Source organism: Oncorhynchus keta, unplaced genomic scaffold (assembly GCF_023373465.1).
Source record: "Oncorhynchus keta strain PuntledgeMale-10-30-2019 unplaced genomic scaffold, Oket_V2 Un_scaffold_5722_pilon_pilon, whole genome shotgun sequence".
NCBI classification, from domain to species: domain Eukaryota; kingdom Metazoa; phylum Chordata; class Actinopteri; order Salmoniformes; family Salmonidae; genus Oncorhynchus; species Oncorhynchus keta.
Window position 1 is genome coordinate 65,966 of NW_026290965.1, and position 17,660 is coordinate 83,625.

At 40.2% G+C, this 17,660-nt stretch overlaps 1 protein-coding gene and 2 pseudogenes across 1 annotated transcript; all 3 read left to right on the forward strand.

The window, feature by feature from the left end:
- The window catches only part of LOC118375030 (hydroperoxide isomerase ALOXE3-like), a 35,960-nt pseudogene extending 35,542 nt beyond the window's left edge, over positions 1-418 (forward strand).
- Positions 419-602: 184 nt separating this feature from the next.
- LOC127929203 (hydroperoxide isomerase ALOXE3-like) lies at positions 603-2,309 on the forward strand. Its single transcript, XM_052517085.1, has 2 exons — positions 603-690; positions 832-2,309. Exons 1-2 carry the CDS (start codon positions 607-609, stop codon positions 1,009-1,011), a joined length of 264 nt encoding a protein of 87 aa, XP_052373045.1. The 5' UTR covers positions 603-606; the 3' UTR covers positions 1,012-2,309.
- An 8,884-nt stretch (positions 2,310-11,193) lies between these two features.
- The window catches only part of LOC118375025 (hydroperoxide isomerase ALOXE3-like), a 38,131-nt pseudogene continuing 31,664 nt past the window's right edge, over positions 11,194-17,660 (forward strand).

The window sequence follows — 17,660 nt, forward strand, 5'->3', positions numbered from 1 at the left end:
ATGCAGGAATCCCTCAGTCTTTCAGGTTGAGCTGGTCAAGTTTCTCACCATGGTGATCTGTGTCTGAATGAAGTGGTTTACTGTTTCCATCAGGAACAGTCATGACAGAGCTGATCACCATGGTGATCTTCACAGTGTCTGAATGAAGTGGTTTACTGTACCTTCTCCATGCAGGAATCCCTCAGTCTTTCAGGTTGATGACAGAGCTGGTCAAGTTTCTCACCATGGTGATCTTCACAGTGTCTGAATGAAAGTGTCTTTCAGGTTTAGCTGTACCATGGTGATCTTCCATGTCTGAATGAAGTGGAACCTTCTCCATGCAGGAATCCCTCAGTCTTTCAGGTTGATGACAGAGCTGATCAAGTTTCTCACCATGGTGATCTTCACAGTGTCTGACATGCAGTCAACAATGAGGTGATGAAACCGATTGTATCATTTTAGTTTGTTTCTGTTAAATTATATTGGAAAAGCAAAGTAGTTTGATCTATTTCACCATTGTCATTCCAGTTTGATTTTGGGGCTGGATGCCCAACTTCCCCATCAGTCTGCAACATCCACCTCCCACCACTAAGGGGCAGTGTACTGTCATTCCAGTTTGAGCGCACCATGCTGAAGACCTTCCCTGACATCAACACCACCGTTAATGGCATGGCAGCGGTGTACCTTCTGAGCAGGCAGTCCACTGACTTTGTGAGTATATGAGAAACTGCTTTTAAAAATGTATATATGGCGTTAAAGCATTTCATGACACTCTCAAATAATTTCCTCAGTAGTCATAATTAATATCAGTGGTTCATGAATTTCAAATTTCATCAACTCTTGCGTCCTTAGGTCGCTCTTGGAAATGGCTATAAGGATCACTTCAGCGAGAAGACCCCTCTGGAACTGATTCACAAAACTCAAAATGTGCTGAAGAAATACAACTTTGAAATCCAAGGCAGGAATGTCTCTTTGCCCCTGTCATATACCTACCTGAATCCCAACAATGTGGAGAACAGTGTGGCCCTGTAAAATGAGTCGGTCGTATTTATTAGGCACCAAATGGAAAAAATGCACAGATACAGGGAGAGACTACCTTGTTTTCTGTTGAAACCTGTTTTAAACCATGTATCTTATGGTGTGCCCTAATCATTATGACCCAGACACTTTACTCTATTGCGGTTCAGTCCACTTTTTCTTTTTAATAGCCACATGCAGCCAAGATGAGAAGTTAAATGTTTCTACTTCTTTGTTGTGAATGCCACTAGCTGATTCCTTTTATCTAAGTATACCCTTGTATAACTGAATGTACCTCAAGTCCCTTCCTGTTATTGGCAAAAACCTAACCTTTTATGCAAAACGGGAATCTACTGTATTTGCTTCACCTGGACTCAGTATGTGGCCTTCCATTTTCCAGCTAACCACACCAGTAGGTGTGTTGTATGGTTTCCATAGAGACAGGTGACCTTAAGGTAAACTTATTTCAGCTACCTGCCTCCCTCTAAAAAGGGATCTTTGAGAATGAACTACAAAATGGACAACACCTACAGACCTCACTTCCCATAGTGCCTTGCTGCTGAGAGAACTGCATGTGACGTTCCTGATTTATTAGCAGTGTAGCTTGAACCCACTCAATTGTGTGAGAGCCAAAAGGAAACTCCTGTCCATACAGCCAAGATACAATTAGAATCTCTAACTCTGCTTTGTAACTCTATTTCCTGGCTGATCAACAGCTTGTTAATTTTCATCCTTGTCTCTTTCAGTGTTCATTGTCCATGTTGCCCAAGCTGTTTTGTTAAACTGGTTGACCTTTACACACCGGTGCTTTAAACTGTGTAGCACACAAGGATATAAAAGGTGAAGATGGTGAAATGTGTACATATCCACCAGACATTCAGTAGTCAGTCATTATTCTTCATGTTACACTATGATTCAGCTATTGAAACAACTTGTCTTGTGATTGATTATCCTCCCATGAACAGGGTCATGGCTTTGGATATTGAATAGGGGACCATTTTTCAACAAGCCTTTACTAGGCGATACCTAATTCTCAATTTGGAAGGCACTAGTGTCTTCTACACTTCCATGGTTAAGACAGATGGGTGTCCACCCCACAGACGGTCCACCCTAAAGTGCTGCATGTCATGAGCCTGACTCAGAAATCAAGAGTCGCTCTGAATGACACCCACCTGTCTCGATCAATGACAGAAGATCAGACCTTGAAAAGATGGCGGCAAATACACTGAACAAAAATGTTAATGCAACATGTAAAGTGATGATCCTATGTTTCATAAGATTAAATAAAAGATCCCAGAAATGTTCCATTTGAACTAAAAGCTTTCTCTCAAATTTCATGCACAAATTAGTTTTTATCCCTGTTAGTGATTTCTTCTTTACCAAGATAATCAATCCACCTGAAAGGTTTGGTATATTAAGAAGCCATTTACTCCATGATTATTACACAGGTGCACCTTGTGCTGGGGACAAATGACCACTCTAAAATGTGCAGTTTTGTCACACAACACAATGCCACAGATGTTTCAAGTTTTGAGGGAGCGTGCAAACTGACTGCAGGAATGACCACCAGAGCTGTTGCCAGAAAATGTAATGTTATTTTTTACCATAAGCTGGCTAGCAAGTAAGGGATAAGAACGTTGTCAGCCATCATGGTGTAACCGATGTGAAATGGCTAGCTAGTTAGAGCCATCGGTAACGTCACTCGCTCTGAGACCTTGAAGTAGGAATGACCACCAGAGCTGTTGCCAGAGAATTTAATGTTATTTTTTTTTACCATTGGCTGGCTAGCAAGTAAAGGATAAGAACGTTGTCAGCCATCATGGTGTAACCGATGTGAAATGGCTCGCTAGTTAGAGGGGTGCGCGCAAATAGTATTATTATATATTATGTTGATGAACTAACACCCTCAGAGTGTTGAGTCCCTAACACCATGGGTGTTTCAAATTCTGACTTAAATGAGCGCTTTATTAGAGCTGATGCTGTTACACTTACCCAGTGTTGGGGAATTACACATGTAGTGTTACAGTATTGTTTTTTAAAACCGTAGGGTGTATTTCCCAGGGTGCTTCCATCAATGTAATTGTCTGCATCATTTCCAACCCCCAGGGTGAATATATACACAGAAACTCAGAAAAAAAATTAAAAAAATAAACGTGCTCTCACTGTCAACTGCAAACTTAACATGTATAAATATTTGTATGAACATAACAATATTCAACAACTGAGACATAAACTGAACAAGTTCCACAGACATGTAACTAACGTGTCCCTGAACAAAGGGGGGTTCAAAATCAAAAGTAACAGTCAGTATCTGGTGTGGACACCAGCTGCATTAAGTACTGCAGTGCATCTCCTCCTGGCAAATCTGGACTGCACCAAATTTGCCAGTTCTTGCTGTGAGATGTTTCCCCACTCTTCCACCAAGGCACCTGCAAATTCCCAGACATTTCTGTGGGGAAATGGCCATAGCCTTCACCCTCCGATCCAAGAGGTTCCAGACGTGCTCAATGTGATTGAGATCCGGGCTCTTCGCTGGCCATGGCAGAACACAAACATTACGCACAGAACGAGCAGTATGGCTGGTGGCATTGTCATGCTAGAGGGTCATGTCAGGATGAGCCTGCAGGAAGGGTACCACATGAGGGAGGATGATGTCTTCCCTGTAATGCACAGAGTTGAGATTGCCTGCAATGACAACAAGCTCAATCCGATGATGCTGTGTCACACCACCCCAGACCATGACGGACCCTCCACCTCCAAATCGATCCCGCTCCAAAGTACAGGCCTCGGTGTAACGCTCATTCCTTTGATGAATAACGCGAATCCGACCATCTCCCCTGGTGAGACAAAACCGTGACACGTCAGTGAAGAGCACTTTTTGCCAGTCCTGTCTGGTCCAGCGACGGTTGGGTTTGTGCCCGTAGGCAACGTTGTTGCTGGTGATGTCTGGTGAGGACCTGCCTTACAAGGCCTACAAGCCCTCAGTCCAGCCTCTCTCAGCCTATTGTGGACAGTCTGAGCACTGATGGAGGGATTGTGTGTTCCTGATGTAACTCGGGCAGTTGTTGTTGCCATCCTGTACCTGAACCGCAGGTGTGATGTTCGGATATATCGATCCTGTGCAGGTGTTGTTACGTGGTCTGCCACTGCGAGGACGATCAGCTGTCCGTCCTGTCTCCCTGTAGACTGTCTTAGGCGTCTCACAGTACGGACATTGCAAGTTATTGCCCTGGCCACATCTGCAGTCCTCATGCCTCCTTGCAGCATGCCTAAGGCACGTTCACGCAGATGAGCAGGGACCCAGGGCATCTTTCTTTTGGTGTTTTTCAGAGTCGGTAGAAAGGCCTCTTTAGTGTCCTAAGTTTTCCTAACTGTGACCTTAATTGCCTACGTGCCTCTGTAAGCTGTTAGTGTCTTAATGAACATGCACCTGTGGAACGATTGTTAATTGTTTATGGTTCATTGAACAAGTATGGGAAACAGTGTTTAAACCTTTACAATGAAGATCTGTTATTTTGATTTTTACAAATTATCTTTGGAAGACAGGGTCCTGAAAAAGGGACGTTTCTTTTTTTGAATCCAGCATTGTTTTGCGAGTCAATTCAAAGACCATGTGCAATGGAATCGGTACATCAAAAATCTCTTCAACTATTTTGCAATTTATATGGTACAGCTGTCAATTTGTAGGTCCTTAAATGAAACTGGTATATATTTAGTAGAGTATTTCTTTCTGCAACTTGATGATGATGATGATGATGATAATACACATTTGAACAAGAACTTGAAATAAGATGCAATGAACGTGATGAATATGATGGCCACTCATTACAAATATACTGCTATGACTACCTGCTTTCCAGCAGTGCTGGGGAAGCTACTCTGAAATATAGTTAAACAAGCTACCGATTACTTGACACTTGAATAAATCCTATGACAGCGCCACGTTGAAAGTCTCTGAGCTCTTCAGTAAGGTCATTCTACTGCCAATGTTTGTCTATGGAGATTGCATGGCTGTTTGCTCAATTTTATACACCTGTCAGCAAAGGGTGTGACTGAAATAGCCGAATCCACTAATTTGAAGGGGTTTAACTTGTAGTGAACTACATTTTCAGAGTAACATCAAAACTACCTGGTGATTAATAAGAGACCCTGTTATTTTTTGAACATTCAAAAGAGACGCAGAACTTGAGTCTTTAGAGCAAGACATTTTATCTACCAGGCCAGGTGTATTCAACTATTTTCTGTTCTTCGTGATAATTAATAGCACCCACCTTGTGTCCCAGGTCTAAACCAGTAACCAAAGGGGAACAATTAAAACATGCAGTGGAAGTGTGTATAACTGGCTTCGAGGTCCAGAATGGAGTTTGAGTGTACTAGACCAATAACTCCATGCTCTCATTTTCAAAGTGGTCCTGTCAACTTTGTTGTCGGAACAGAATATTTCATTCACATGACACATGAATTCCCATTTATTTCCTTTGTTGAGAAAAATGTATTGAGTCGTTCCAGTAGTTGGCTACACATCTACATTCCAAAAAACACTCCAAAGATTTGAATTGAGTTAAACTAGGTAGGTATGTATGATGTAAACATACCTGTGTTCAGGGTTGGGTAGTAACAGATGACATGATGACAGGGATTATATAATTAGTTACTACATTTATATATTTCAATCTGCCCGGATTATTTAAAAAATGTAACCCTTGATTAGTTACATTCTTAAAAACAGCTGATTACTTGATCTAATAGCATGTAGGATTACCTGGTCTAATAGGAACATTTGATAACACTTTCGCACACCCTTAAGACTTCTCACATGACTTCTCACATGCTTATTATTATATATATTATTAAGACTTCTCACATGCTTATTATTATATATATTATTAAGACTTCTCACATGCTTATTATTATATATATTATTAAGACTTCTCACATGCTTATTATTGTATATATTATTAAGACTTCTCACATGCTTATTATTATATATATTATTAAGACTTCTCACATGCTTATTATTATATATATTATTAAGACTTCTCACATGCTTATTATTATATATATTATTAAGACTTCTCACATGCTTATTATTATATATATTATTAAGACTTCTCACATGCTTATTATTATATATATTATTAAGACTTCTCACATGCTTATTATTATATATATTATTAAGACTTCTCACATGCTTATTATTATATATATTATTAAGACTTCTCACATGCTTATTATTATATATATTATTAAGACTTCTCACATGCTTATTATTATATATATTATTAAGACTTCTCACATGCTTATTATTATATATATTATTAAGACTTCTCTTATTATTATATATATTATTAAGCTTCATTATTATTATATATATTATTAAGACTTCTCACATGCTTATTATTATATATATTATTAAGACTTCTCACATGCTTATTATTATATATATTATTAAGACTTCTCACATGCTTATTATTATATATATTATTAAGACTTCTCACATGCTTATTATTATATATATTATTAAGACTTCTCACATGCTTATTATTATATATATTATTAAGACTTCTCACATGCTTATTATTATATATATTATTAAGACTTCTCACATGCTTATTATTATATATATTATTAAGACTTCTCACATGCTTATTATTATATATATTATTAAGACTTCTCACATGCTTATTATTATATATATTATTAAGACTTTCACATGCTTATTATTATATATATTATTAAGACTTCTCACATGCTTATTATTATATATATTATTAAGACTTCTCACATGCTTATTATTATATATATTATTAAGTCACATGCTCTCAACTCGGCAAGATTCTATTGTCCTGTTGATCGCTCATCAAGGGTGGATTGCTGCTTTAGTATTCCAATTGATTGAATGAATAGATAAGGCTGCCAAACCATTTACACCAGGCCCACTGGCCAATCAGACTGTTGTCTGGACTCCGTAGAGTTTTTACTTGCTGCTTTGTTGCATATTGACAGTGCACTTTCACCCTCTCTGACAAGCGGGATAGAGCATGCTTAGTGATTGTTGAACATTTGAAACTGTGAATGCATGCAAAACACTGTTAACGTTGACAAAAATAGGGTCCCAAGCTTTCTGTATTATCTTAAGTGATATTAGTGCCCAAAACAACGTGTACAAATGAATTACTATGTTGAACAATTCTGAAACCCTATTTTGAATTGTAGTCCTATTGTCATGAATTTTGGGTGTGACAATCACTGGCTAAGGTTGCACATCAAAGTAACTTGCATCATGCATTCCTGCAAGGACATCCGATTTAGTTTATACAACTCATCTTTTCAATCATACCATTTTAGTAGTCAAGCAGCCTACACTTAGAATGGAGCACTTTGACTAGTTTAGATGGGATCATTGGATTACACATTTTTTCTGTTGCCTGACCTTGCAACAATATTGCCGTGACCAAATCATAGGCTTGTGCCACCATCTGAAAATGTTGCAATGGAGCCCTGTGTGTGCTCTCACAAAGAATATAAACACACGTGAATTGTAGGATCTATATGCTTTCACACAAGTCCCCAAATTGGAAATAATCATGTTACTAAATTAAATAATTAGTCTTCCTTATTCCACTGAACCAGAAACCCTGAACTATCCAGACAAGAGGATGAGTCATAAAGGAAATAAGAAGTATGTCAAGGAAGTTGTTCACTTTTCATAGTAAGGGGAAACCCTGAACTATCCAGACAAGAGTCATAAAGGAACTAAGACATTTCCTTAATCCCTAAACCCTGAACTATCCCAACAAAGTACATTTTACACTGAGTTTACAAAACATGAAGGACACCAGCTCGCTCCCTGACAGACTGACCAGGTGAAAGCTGTGCACAGACCTTTGATGGGGCAGGTGCTCCAAATGAAGAAACACCAACAAAAACGTCATTCCATTCATATTGTTCTACTGCAGCCCCCCAATTTAAAAAATAATACAAATGTTTCTGCAAAAACTCACGCCATCACACATTGTAGGTTAAGCAAGCTTCAACCACACACACACACCATGAGGGGTTGAAAGCCAGGGTCAGCTATGGCACAGCGCAGGGCTTTGCTAAACGGCACAATAGCAGGAGATTGTATCCCGGTTTTGGGAAACCTGAATAAGATGCCTGGATACTGACAGGATGCAGTAGCATGTAAACATCTTATCCCGTTTACTGTGGTTTTCGTGGTCTTGCTCAGGCTGTTTCACATAGTATCACATTTGATGTTCAGATGGGAACAGTAAAAAGTTGTAACTGAGGTCTGACAGTAGCCTATTTGAATATTAACTCCTGCAGAATGAACTGTTTCTTGCAGCAAAATTATAGACCAAATGTTACATTTTGTCTCAGGAACATGGAGCGGAGAAATTATTCTTTGATTAATATCGCTAGCTGCAACATAATGTCACGCCCTGGTCTTAGTATTTTGTGTTTTCTTTATTATTTTGGTCAGGCCAGGGTGTGACATGGGTATTTATGTGGTGTGTTTTGTCTAGGGGTTTTTGTAGGTTATGGGATTGTGGTGTAGTATAGTTGTCTAAAAAAGTCTATGGTTGCCTGGAGTGGTTCTCAATCAGAGGCAGGTGTTTATCGTTGTCTCTGATTGGGAACCATATTTAGACAGCCATATTCTTTGAGTGTTTCATGGGTGATTGTTCCTGTCTCTGTGATTGTTTTGCACTAGATAGGGCTGTTTCGGGGTTTCACGTTACGTTTATTGTTTTTGTATTCTTCGTCATTATCTTTATTAAAGATGTATGAAGATAACCACGCTGCGTTTTGGTCCGATCCCTGCTACACCTCCTCTTCAGACGAATAGGAGGAAATAAGCCGTAACACATAATAACATTTTACCTACCATTTTTATGTTTCTGCGTCCAGTATGAAGGAAGTTAGAGGTAGTTTCATGAGTTAATGCTAACTAGCATTAGTGCAATGACTGTAAGTCTACAGAAACTGTTAGCATGTTAGCTAATATAGAGGAAATTGCAGATTTTCTTTCTGTATAGAAGATTGTTTTGCGGGCCGTCTATGTGGTCATGTACGGGATCGAAAAACGGCTTCAGTGACAACCAAAACCAGACAGAAAGCATGCAAAATATATTGAACTGTATACAGTGCATTCGGAAAGTATTCAGATCCCTGGAATTTTTCCACATTTTGTAATGTTAAAGCCTTATTCTAAAATGGATTTTGAAAAATTCTCCCTCTCATCAATCTGTACACAATACCCGTAATGACAAAGCAAAAACAGTTTATTTGTATTTTTTGCAAATGTATTAAAAACAAAAATGATTACATTTATACAAGTATTCAGACCCTTTACTCAGTACTTTATTGAAGCACCTTTGGCAGTGATTACAGCCTCACATCTTCTTGGGTTTGACGCTACAAGCTTGGCACACCTGTATTTGGGAGTTTCTCCCATTCTTCTCTGCAGATCATCTCAAGCTCTGTCAGGTTGAATGGGGAGCGTTGCTGCACAGCTACTTTCAGGTCACTCCAGAGATGTTCGATCGGGTTCAAGTCCGGGCTCTGGCTGGGCCACTCAAGGACATTCAGAGACTTGTCCCAAAGCCACTCCTTTGTTGTCCTGTTGGAAGGTGAACCTTCGCCCCAGTCTGAGGTCCTGAGCACTCTGGAGCAGGTTTTCATCAAGGATCTCTCTGTACTTTGCTCCGTTAATCTTTCCCTCGATCCTGACTCGTCTCCTTGTCCCTGCCGCTGAAAAATATCCCCACAGCATGATGCTGCCACCACCATGCTTCACCGTATTGATGGTGCTAGGTTACCTCCAGAGGTGACATTTGGCATTCAGGCCAAAGAGTTCAATCTTGGTTTCATCCAAATCTATTCATTTAAAATGATTGATTACTTCTACTTGCCATTATCATTCACCTGATAAGACAAGATGCTACTTTTTTTGTTAACATAGGATGGGGGTCCCTGGGTTTCCGGTTTGCCTAGGTGGGGTCCCTGGGTTTCCGGTTTGCCTAGGTGGGGTCCCTGGGTTTCCGGTTTGCCTAGGTGGGGTCCCTGGGTTTCCGGTTTGCCTAGGTGGGGTCCCTGGGTTTCCGGTTTGCCTAGGTGGGGTCCCTGGGTTTCCGGTTTGCCTAGGTGGGGTCCCTGGGTTTCCGGTTTTGCCTAGGTGGGGTCCCTGGGCAAATTTGTTTTGAACCACTGAACTAGATTGTTGATGATGCAATGATAATTCTATTGATTTATGACGTTCTGGTGAGCAAGGCTTTATTTAGTGTTCTAGATGAGCATCAGGTAATGACAGAAGAGAAGATGAGTGTATCTAATCATAGACAAGTTTTCTAACAGCCTACCTAATGTCAGAAATTATAAGCAGAAAAAATATTTCTGCAGCCTCTGGGCAATTTAGGAATATTCTGTTTATTCAGGGATACTCGTGAGTATCCAGAACCTCTATACCAGGTGGTGTCAGAGGAAGGCCCAAACAATTATCAAAGACCCCAACCACCAAAGTCATAGTGTGCTCTCTGTAACTGTACGGCAAGTGGTACCGATGCACCAAGTCTGGAACCGACAGGACCCTGAACATCTTCTACCCCTAAGCCATAAGACTGCAAAATAGTTCATCCAGATAGTTAAATAGTTAACCAAATAGCTTTCTGCATTGGCCCTTTTGCACTAACTCTTGACATGTCACATAAGCTGCTGCTACTGTTTATTATCTATTCTTATTTATCCCCAGGTATATGTACTGTACATATCTACCTCGATTACCTTGTACCCCTGCACAGTGAGTCGGTACTGGGACCCCGTGTATATAGCCAAGTTATCACTACTCATTGTGAATTTATTCCTCATGTTATTATTTTTCTCTCTGCATTGTTGGGAAGGGCTGCAAGTAAGAATTTCACTGTTTGTCTACACCTGTTGTTTACAAAGCATGTGACAAATACATTTAGATTAGATTTGAAAGGCCTGATAAGTCTGATAAGACCTTAACCAGGATATGAGCTAACTTTGAATGTGTGTAAGCTGTCACAAACACAATGTCTGCTGAAAGACGAAACTATAACGAATCATAAGTTAATGAGTTAATAAGTTAATGAATGATTGAACAAACAGGACGTCTATAAAGCATATAAAAGAGCAGTGATGTCTGAGGTGGTGAGTACAGTGGAACTCTGATTTCTCACTGCTAATTCACTGCATCATATCGGGGTAAGAAAGCTGACATTTTATATGAGCTAGATATATTTATAAAGTTCTTTATTTGTCATGTACTAGATTGATCCCATGTTCCTTTTTCTTTGGACTTTTCTGTTGAATGTTGAATATAGCGTACAATAAGTGTTGACTCATTTTCATACTTGTAGTTACTATTTGTGGCTCTGAGTGTCATCCATGTAGCTTCAGAATGATTATTTTTCTACTCTATATTTTTATCACTAAATGGTCTTTTGACTAATCAGATCAGCTTTTTTTGCTAATAATTGGTTGAACGATAAGAATTTGGCTGCCTGTGTAAATGCAGCCAATGGCCGTTAAATTCAAATCTGGACCTCGAAGCCAGTTCCACTGATTTGTATTTTTCATTCTTCCCCTCTAATCAGGAACTGATTTAGAACTGTGACACCAGGTGGGTGCAATCCATCATCAGATTTGAATAACCCTGCTGTAATTGCCTCCCTAGGCAGACGGGTTGCCTTCCACATTAACAATGTTCCCGTGCTGTTGTTGTAGGTAAGGTAACAATCCCTTTGGATCATCCTGTGGCCTCATTCTGACACAATAGCTAAACAAAAGGGATTGGTCATCAGTATAAATGAAATATTGAATGTATCATATATTTATCATATTTCTGTCTTCTGAACTTGCTTTGTAGTAGAGACAAAAGTGTTATTTACAAAGCAGAGGTGTTCACTGGAGAAATGCTGCACGCCGGCACCACGAACAGTATCTATATACATCTCCGTGGCACAATGGATTCAAGCCATCGCATCTGTCTCCCCAAAAGTAGATTCATTGGGGGCCACCGCCGAGGGGCTGTGAGTAACCCATTGCCACAACTTTCCTTCCTTTGACCATCTGTTCATTTGGGTGACAAAATCTAAATCCATTCACATCATTTTCATTCTTATGACTAGCATATACTAAGCTAACATGTGGAATTGTTTAAAACCTGTTAGGGAAGTCGAGAATTTAAGCAGCTTTTCGCAGCTTTTTGTTAAAAATCGCGCAACATTTCAGCGCCCTGCTATTCATGCCAGGAATATAGTATATGCATATGATTTGTATGTGGGATAGAAAACACTCAGACGTTTCTAAAACTGGTTAAATCACGGCTGTGACTATAACAGAATGTGTGTTTCATTGAAAAGTGCATGAAAATCTGATCACTGAAAATGGAAATAAATATCCATGCGCGACTTCAAGGAATTGTTCAAAGTGAACCAAATTAAATTAGGCCGAGGTTGCAGTGCCTACAGCTTCCACACGATGTCTAGAGTCTTGTCATTTGATTCGGATTTGATTCTTGGTCAAACCGACACAAGGGAACCGATTCCCTCCGGTCTCCGACCGGATGTTTTGCTCGAGCTCTCTCCAAGACATTTTTTCGAGACGGACATCTATAGAATTTACATCGCCTACTAATGAATTTGATCGCTTATTAACGTGTACTAATACCTAAAGTTGCATTACAAAAGTATTTCGGAGTGTTTTGTGAAAGTTTATCGTCAACTTTTTAATTAAAAAAAATGACGTTACGTTAGAAAAAGCTATTTTTTCCGTTGTTCACACAGTATTCTTAGATCATTATCTAAGCTATATATGGACCGATTTAATCTAAAAAAGACCTAAATGATGTTTATTGGGACATTTAGGAGTGCCAAGAAAGAAGCTCGTCAAAGGTAATGAATGTTTTATATTTTATTTCTGCGTTTTGGTTTGCGCCGGCTAACGCAAAATCTGTCGTGTTAGGTGACGTTGCAGTATTTTGAGGGTGCATGGTATCAGATAATAGCTTCTCATGCTTTCGCCGAAAAGCATTTTACAAATCTGACTTGGTGGATAGATTCACAACGAGTGTAGCTTTAATTCAGTACATTGTATGTCCATTTTAATGAACGTTTGAGTTTTATCAACCTCTATAGGTGGCACTCTTGAACATTTCCGCTGATTGATGTTCCCACCACGGGACCACGTCCCTAACAAGTTTTAAGATGATCATACCCAGGATAATTTAGCTATTAGAATTGTAGGACCCCTTTTATACACCCCAAAATATTTGATGAAACGTTGAGTTTGGCCTTACTGCTCTTAGCCCATAGAAAACTTCATACATAGATGAACAGATTATCTAAAGGAAGTTTGCTCTGAAGTATCTGTCCTATATCTGAGAGATATAAGAAATGTCAGGAAACTATTTATATATATGATTTTTACATGTAGTTAACCCCTTATTTTAGGCACTAAACTATCTTCATATATACTTCCATTCATTTTTTGTAACTAGTTCCCCGCTACCTTTAATCTAGTCTTGTGAAGCTTGCAGGCTTCCTAGAGCAAAACACATGTTTGTGATAGTCTCATCTTTCCATAGAGGGGTCAGAATAGTTTGCAGGCCAAACTGTTCGGAAGCTACAGACGTTTTTGTGAGAAGACAGATTTTTGGGGTGTCTCATGGTCTGACAAACACAGCTCAGGCTCTGTCACCTTTCACCCTAGATGCTGAACATTGGTGGATGCGATGGATTGAGATGCAGCCCATGCAAAATATGATCTCTATCTTAAACTGATGGATTTTGATGGGGATTTTTGTTTATGCTAATTCGATTTCTGCAGGGGCGCAGACATAGACACTCGGGGGGTTTAAACTGGTTGGAACAAGGGGAGAGTATCCCATCCCAAGTTCTCCAAAAGTTGTATTATACCCAGTTGAGAATCAACATTCAGGGCATGTTTTGAGCCCCCTGGGCATGTTTTGAGCCCCCTGGGCATGTTTTGAGCCCCAATTAAATAAATTCTAGCTTTTTTGTATGTTATTTTGGCATTAGTATGTGTCACATAATACACTGCTCAAAAAATAAAGGGATCACTAAAATAACACATCCTAGATCTGAATGAATGAAATATCCTTATTAAATACTTTTTCTTTACATAGTTGAATGTGCTGACAACAAAATCACACAAAACATATCAATGGAAATCAAATGTATCAACCCATGGAGGTCTGGATTTGGAGTCACACTCAAAATTAAAGTGGAAAACCACACTACAGGCTGATCCAACTTTGATGTAATGTCCTTAAAACAAATCAAAATGAGGCTCAGTAAGGTGTGTGGCCTCCACGTGCCTGTATGACCTCCCTACAATGCCTGGGCATGCTCCTGATGAGGTGGCGGATCGTCTCCTGAGGGATCTCCTCCCAGACCTGGACTAAAGCATCTGCCAACTCCTGGACAGTCTGTGGTGCAACGTGGCATTGGTGGATGGAGCGAGACATGATGTCCCAGATGTGCTCAATTGGATTCAGGTCTGGGAACGGGCGGGCCAGTCCATAGCATCAATGCCTTCCTCTTGCAGGAACTGCTGACTCACTCCAGCCACATGAGGTCTAGCATTGTCTTGCATTAGGAGGAACCCAGGGCCAACCGCACCAGCATATGGTCTCACAAGATGTCTGAGGATCTCATCTCGGTACCTAATGGCAGTCAGGCAACATCTGGCGAGCACATGGAAGGCTGTGCGGCACCCCAAAGAAATGCCACCCACACCATGACTGACCCACCGCCAAACCGGTCATGCTGGAGGATGTTGCAAGCAGCAGAACGTTCTCCACGGCGTCTCCAGACTCTGTCACGTCTGTCACATGTGCTCAGTGTGAACCTGCTTTCATCTGTGAAGAGCACAGGGCGCCAGTGGCAAATTTTCCAATCTTGGTGTTCTCTGGCAAATGCCAAACGCCTGCTCGGTGTTGGGCTGTAAGCACAACTCCCACCTGTGGACGTCGGGCCCTCATACCACCCTCATGGAGTCTGTTTCTGACCGTTTGAGCAGACACATGCACATTTTTGGCCTGCTGGAGGGCAGGGCTCTGACAGTGCTCCTCCTGCTCCTCCTTGCACAAATGCGGAGGTAGCGGTCCTGCTGCTGGGTTGTTATCCTCATATGGCTTCCTCCACGTCTCCTGATGTACTGGTCTGTCTCCTGGTAGCGCCTCCATGCTAGGTTTGCTGACAGACACAACAAACCTTCTTGCCACAGCTCACATTGATGTTCCATCCTGGATGAGCTGCACTGCCTGAGCCACTTGTGTGTGTTGTAGACTCCGTCTCATGCTACCACTAGAGTGAAAGCACCGCCAGCATTCAAAAGTGACCAAAACATCAGCCAGGAAGCATATGAACTGAGAAGTGGTCTGTGGTCACCACCTGCAGAACCACTCCTTTATTGGGGGTGTCTTGCTAATTGCCCATAATTTACACCTGTTGTCTATTCCATTTGCACAACAGCATGTGACATTTATTGTCAATCAGTGTTGCTTCCTAAGTGGACAGTTTGATTTCACAGAAGTGTGATTGACTTGGAGTCACATTGTGTTGTTTAAGTGTTCCCTGTATTTTTTTTAGCAGTGTAGTTAGCAAAAACAATGCAAAATAAAATAAAAAATTATTGAGGTAATAAAGCCTCCATACTTAAATGTCCTATTTTTTCTTTCTTGAGTAAGGCAGCTCCAAAATACAGGTGCTTCAGCCTAGCTCAGTGCTTTTTGTGGTGGTGGGGCAGCCAGCGGAAAATACAGAGCATAGGGGTTGGTAACGCTCTCTAATTGCGCTGTGAGTGGCTCAGTGTTCTGTCATTCATGGGGACACACTAAATCTAAGGGTAGAGCTCGAAAATTCAAGCCTATTGAGTGCTGCCATAGAGTTACATTAGAAGTGCCTATCCAAGAAGGCTCAAAGTCTTTGGCCACAGATAAAATTACGTGAAATCACATTATCTACAGTAGCTGACCATCATACTTTCAAAATCTTAGCTAGCAGTCATGAATCAAGTCGACAATCTACTACCAAATCATGTTTAATCCTTGTCATATGAAGAGAAATATTGAAGAGAAATGATCGACAAAACGCATCGGTGCTCATCGGCCATAAACATTACACATCAAGTTGGAAATCGCAAATTGAACAATGTGTGCTTTGGAAGGAATCAGTGGCTAACTGCAAGCATTACAAAGCAGTCGCTAGCCTGCTATTCGGTGGAGTTGGTGTGTGGTCCCAATTCTCAGTTTATGGTTTTCTTTTCCAAGCTTAAAAGGATAAACATTCAACATTGGCAATGCTGTCAATCCAGCATGATTTCTGTCGTGCTCAAAACAACTTTCAACTCAGAACTGGGAAATCTGACTTCATTGAGTTCAAGACAACTGGGAACTCAGGAAAAAACTAGTTCCGACTGGAAAAATACATTTTGAATGGTAATCCAAGTCGGGAGCTCGGGCCTCTTTCTAGAGATACGACCTTGTTTTTCCCCCAAATTCCCAGTTGTCTTGAAAGCACAGTAAATCCAGAGAATGCCAGACTTTGACAATGTTTGATGACTCATGTATGCTGCTCCATACATGATGTAATATGCCAGAGAGAGATGTATACTGTAGCTAAGAAAGTAATACTAAGTGTATGTTGTGTAGTAAGCTGTTAGAAGCCCATGTGCCTCACCCTAATAATTTGGTCTATTTTGCCCTCTTAATTTCACCTACTGTTCTGACTTGGTGGTGCACATTAGCTGCTAATCTGTTTCAGAGAAATGTATTCATCAAATATTGTAAAAGCTTTCATTGTCTGCCTATATGCACCCTTTATTTATCTTACTGTTCTGACTTGGTGTACAGGGAGAACACTGTAAGAACGGCCCATGTTCTGAATTCTGTACATTTCAAAAGTGCTGAACAAAAAGTTATTGACTAGATCCATCCTAGCTCACTCATTGTCTTAATCGAAATGATCTGATTGACTCTTATTTGCTTGTAGTCCCCTTATGCCATAGTTTGCACACCTCAATTGTCAGTAGGAACCACATTAATTTAAGCAAGTCAGCCATATCAGCTATGTTTTTAAAGGCAGCAAATGAATGAACTGATTCACTGCCAGACAAGGCTCCGTTGATAGCCAGGTGTAGTAGGAGTGGCAAGGTGTGGGGATTTTGTTCCTGGGACAGCTTTATGTAGGCCCTAAAGGTTTGTGGGCACTGTTCGTTACCGTTATAGTGCAATGAATGTATTGTTTAGTGTTGTGTTGTGTAGTGGCTTTGCTGGCATGCATCCCCCAAATTTTATTTGGGTTTGCTCCAATGATTACCACAATCCATCTGTGTGTGGAAGTATATGTGGAGTAGGACTGTCCCCCAAAACTGTTGATAGACCGAAAGTCGTCTGTTCCAATCAATTGTTTGGAATTTTAAAACGTGCTTTTCCATATACAGTGCCATCGGAAAGTATTCAGACCAGTTAGATTTTTCCACATTTTGTCAGATTACAGCCTTATTCTAAAATGGATTTTAAAATTTACATTTTTACAAATGTATAAAAGTAAAAAAAACACATTCCTTAATTACATAACTATTCAGACCCTTTTCTGTGATACTCAAAATTG

Coding starts and splice junctions, on each gene's coding strand:
- LOC127929203 (XM_052517085.1), top strand. CDS start 607: ATGCTGAAGACCTTCCCTGACATCAACACCACCGTTAATGGCATGGCA. Junction 691..831: donor GCAGGCAGTCCACTGACTTT/GTGAGTATATGA, acceptor TTGCGTCCTTAG/GTCGCTCTTGGAAATGGCTA.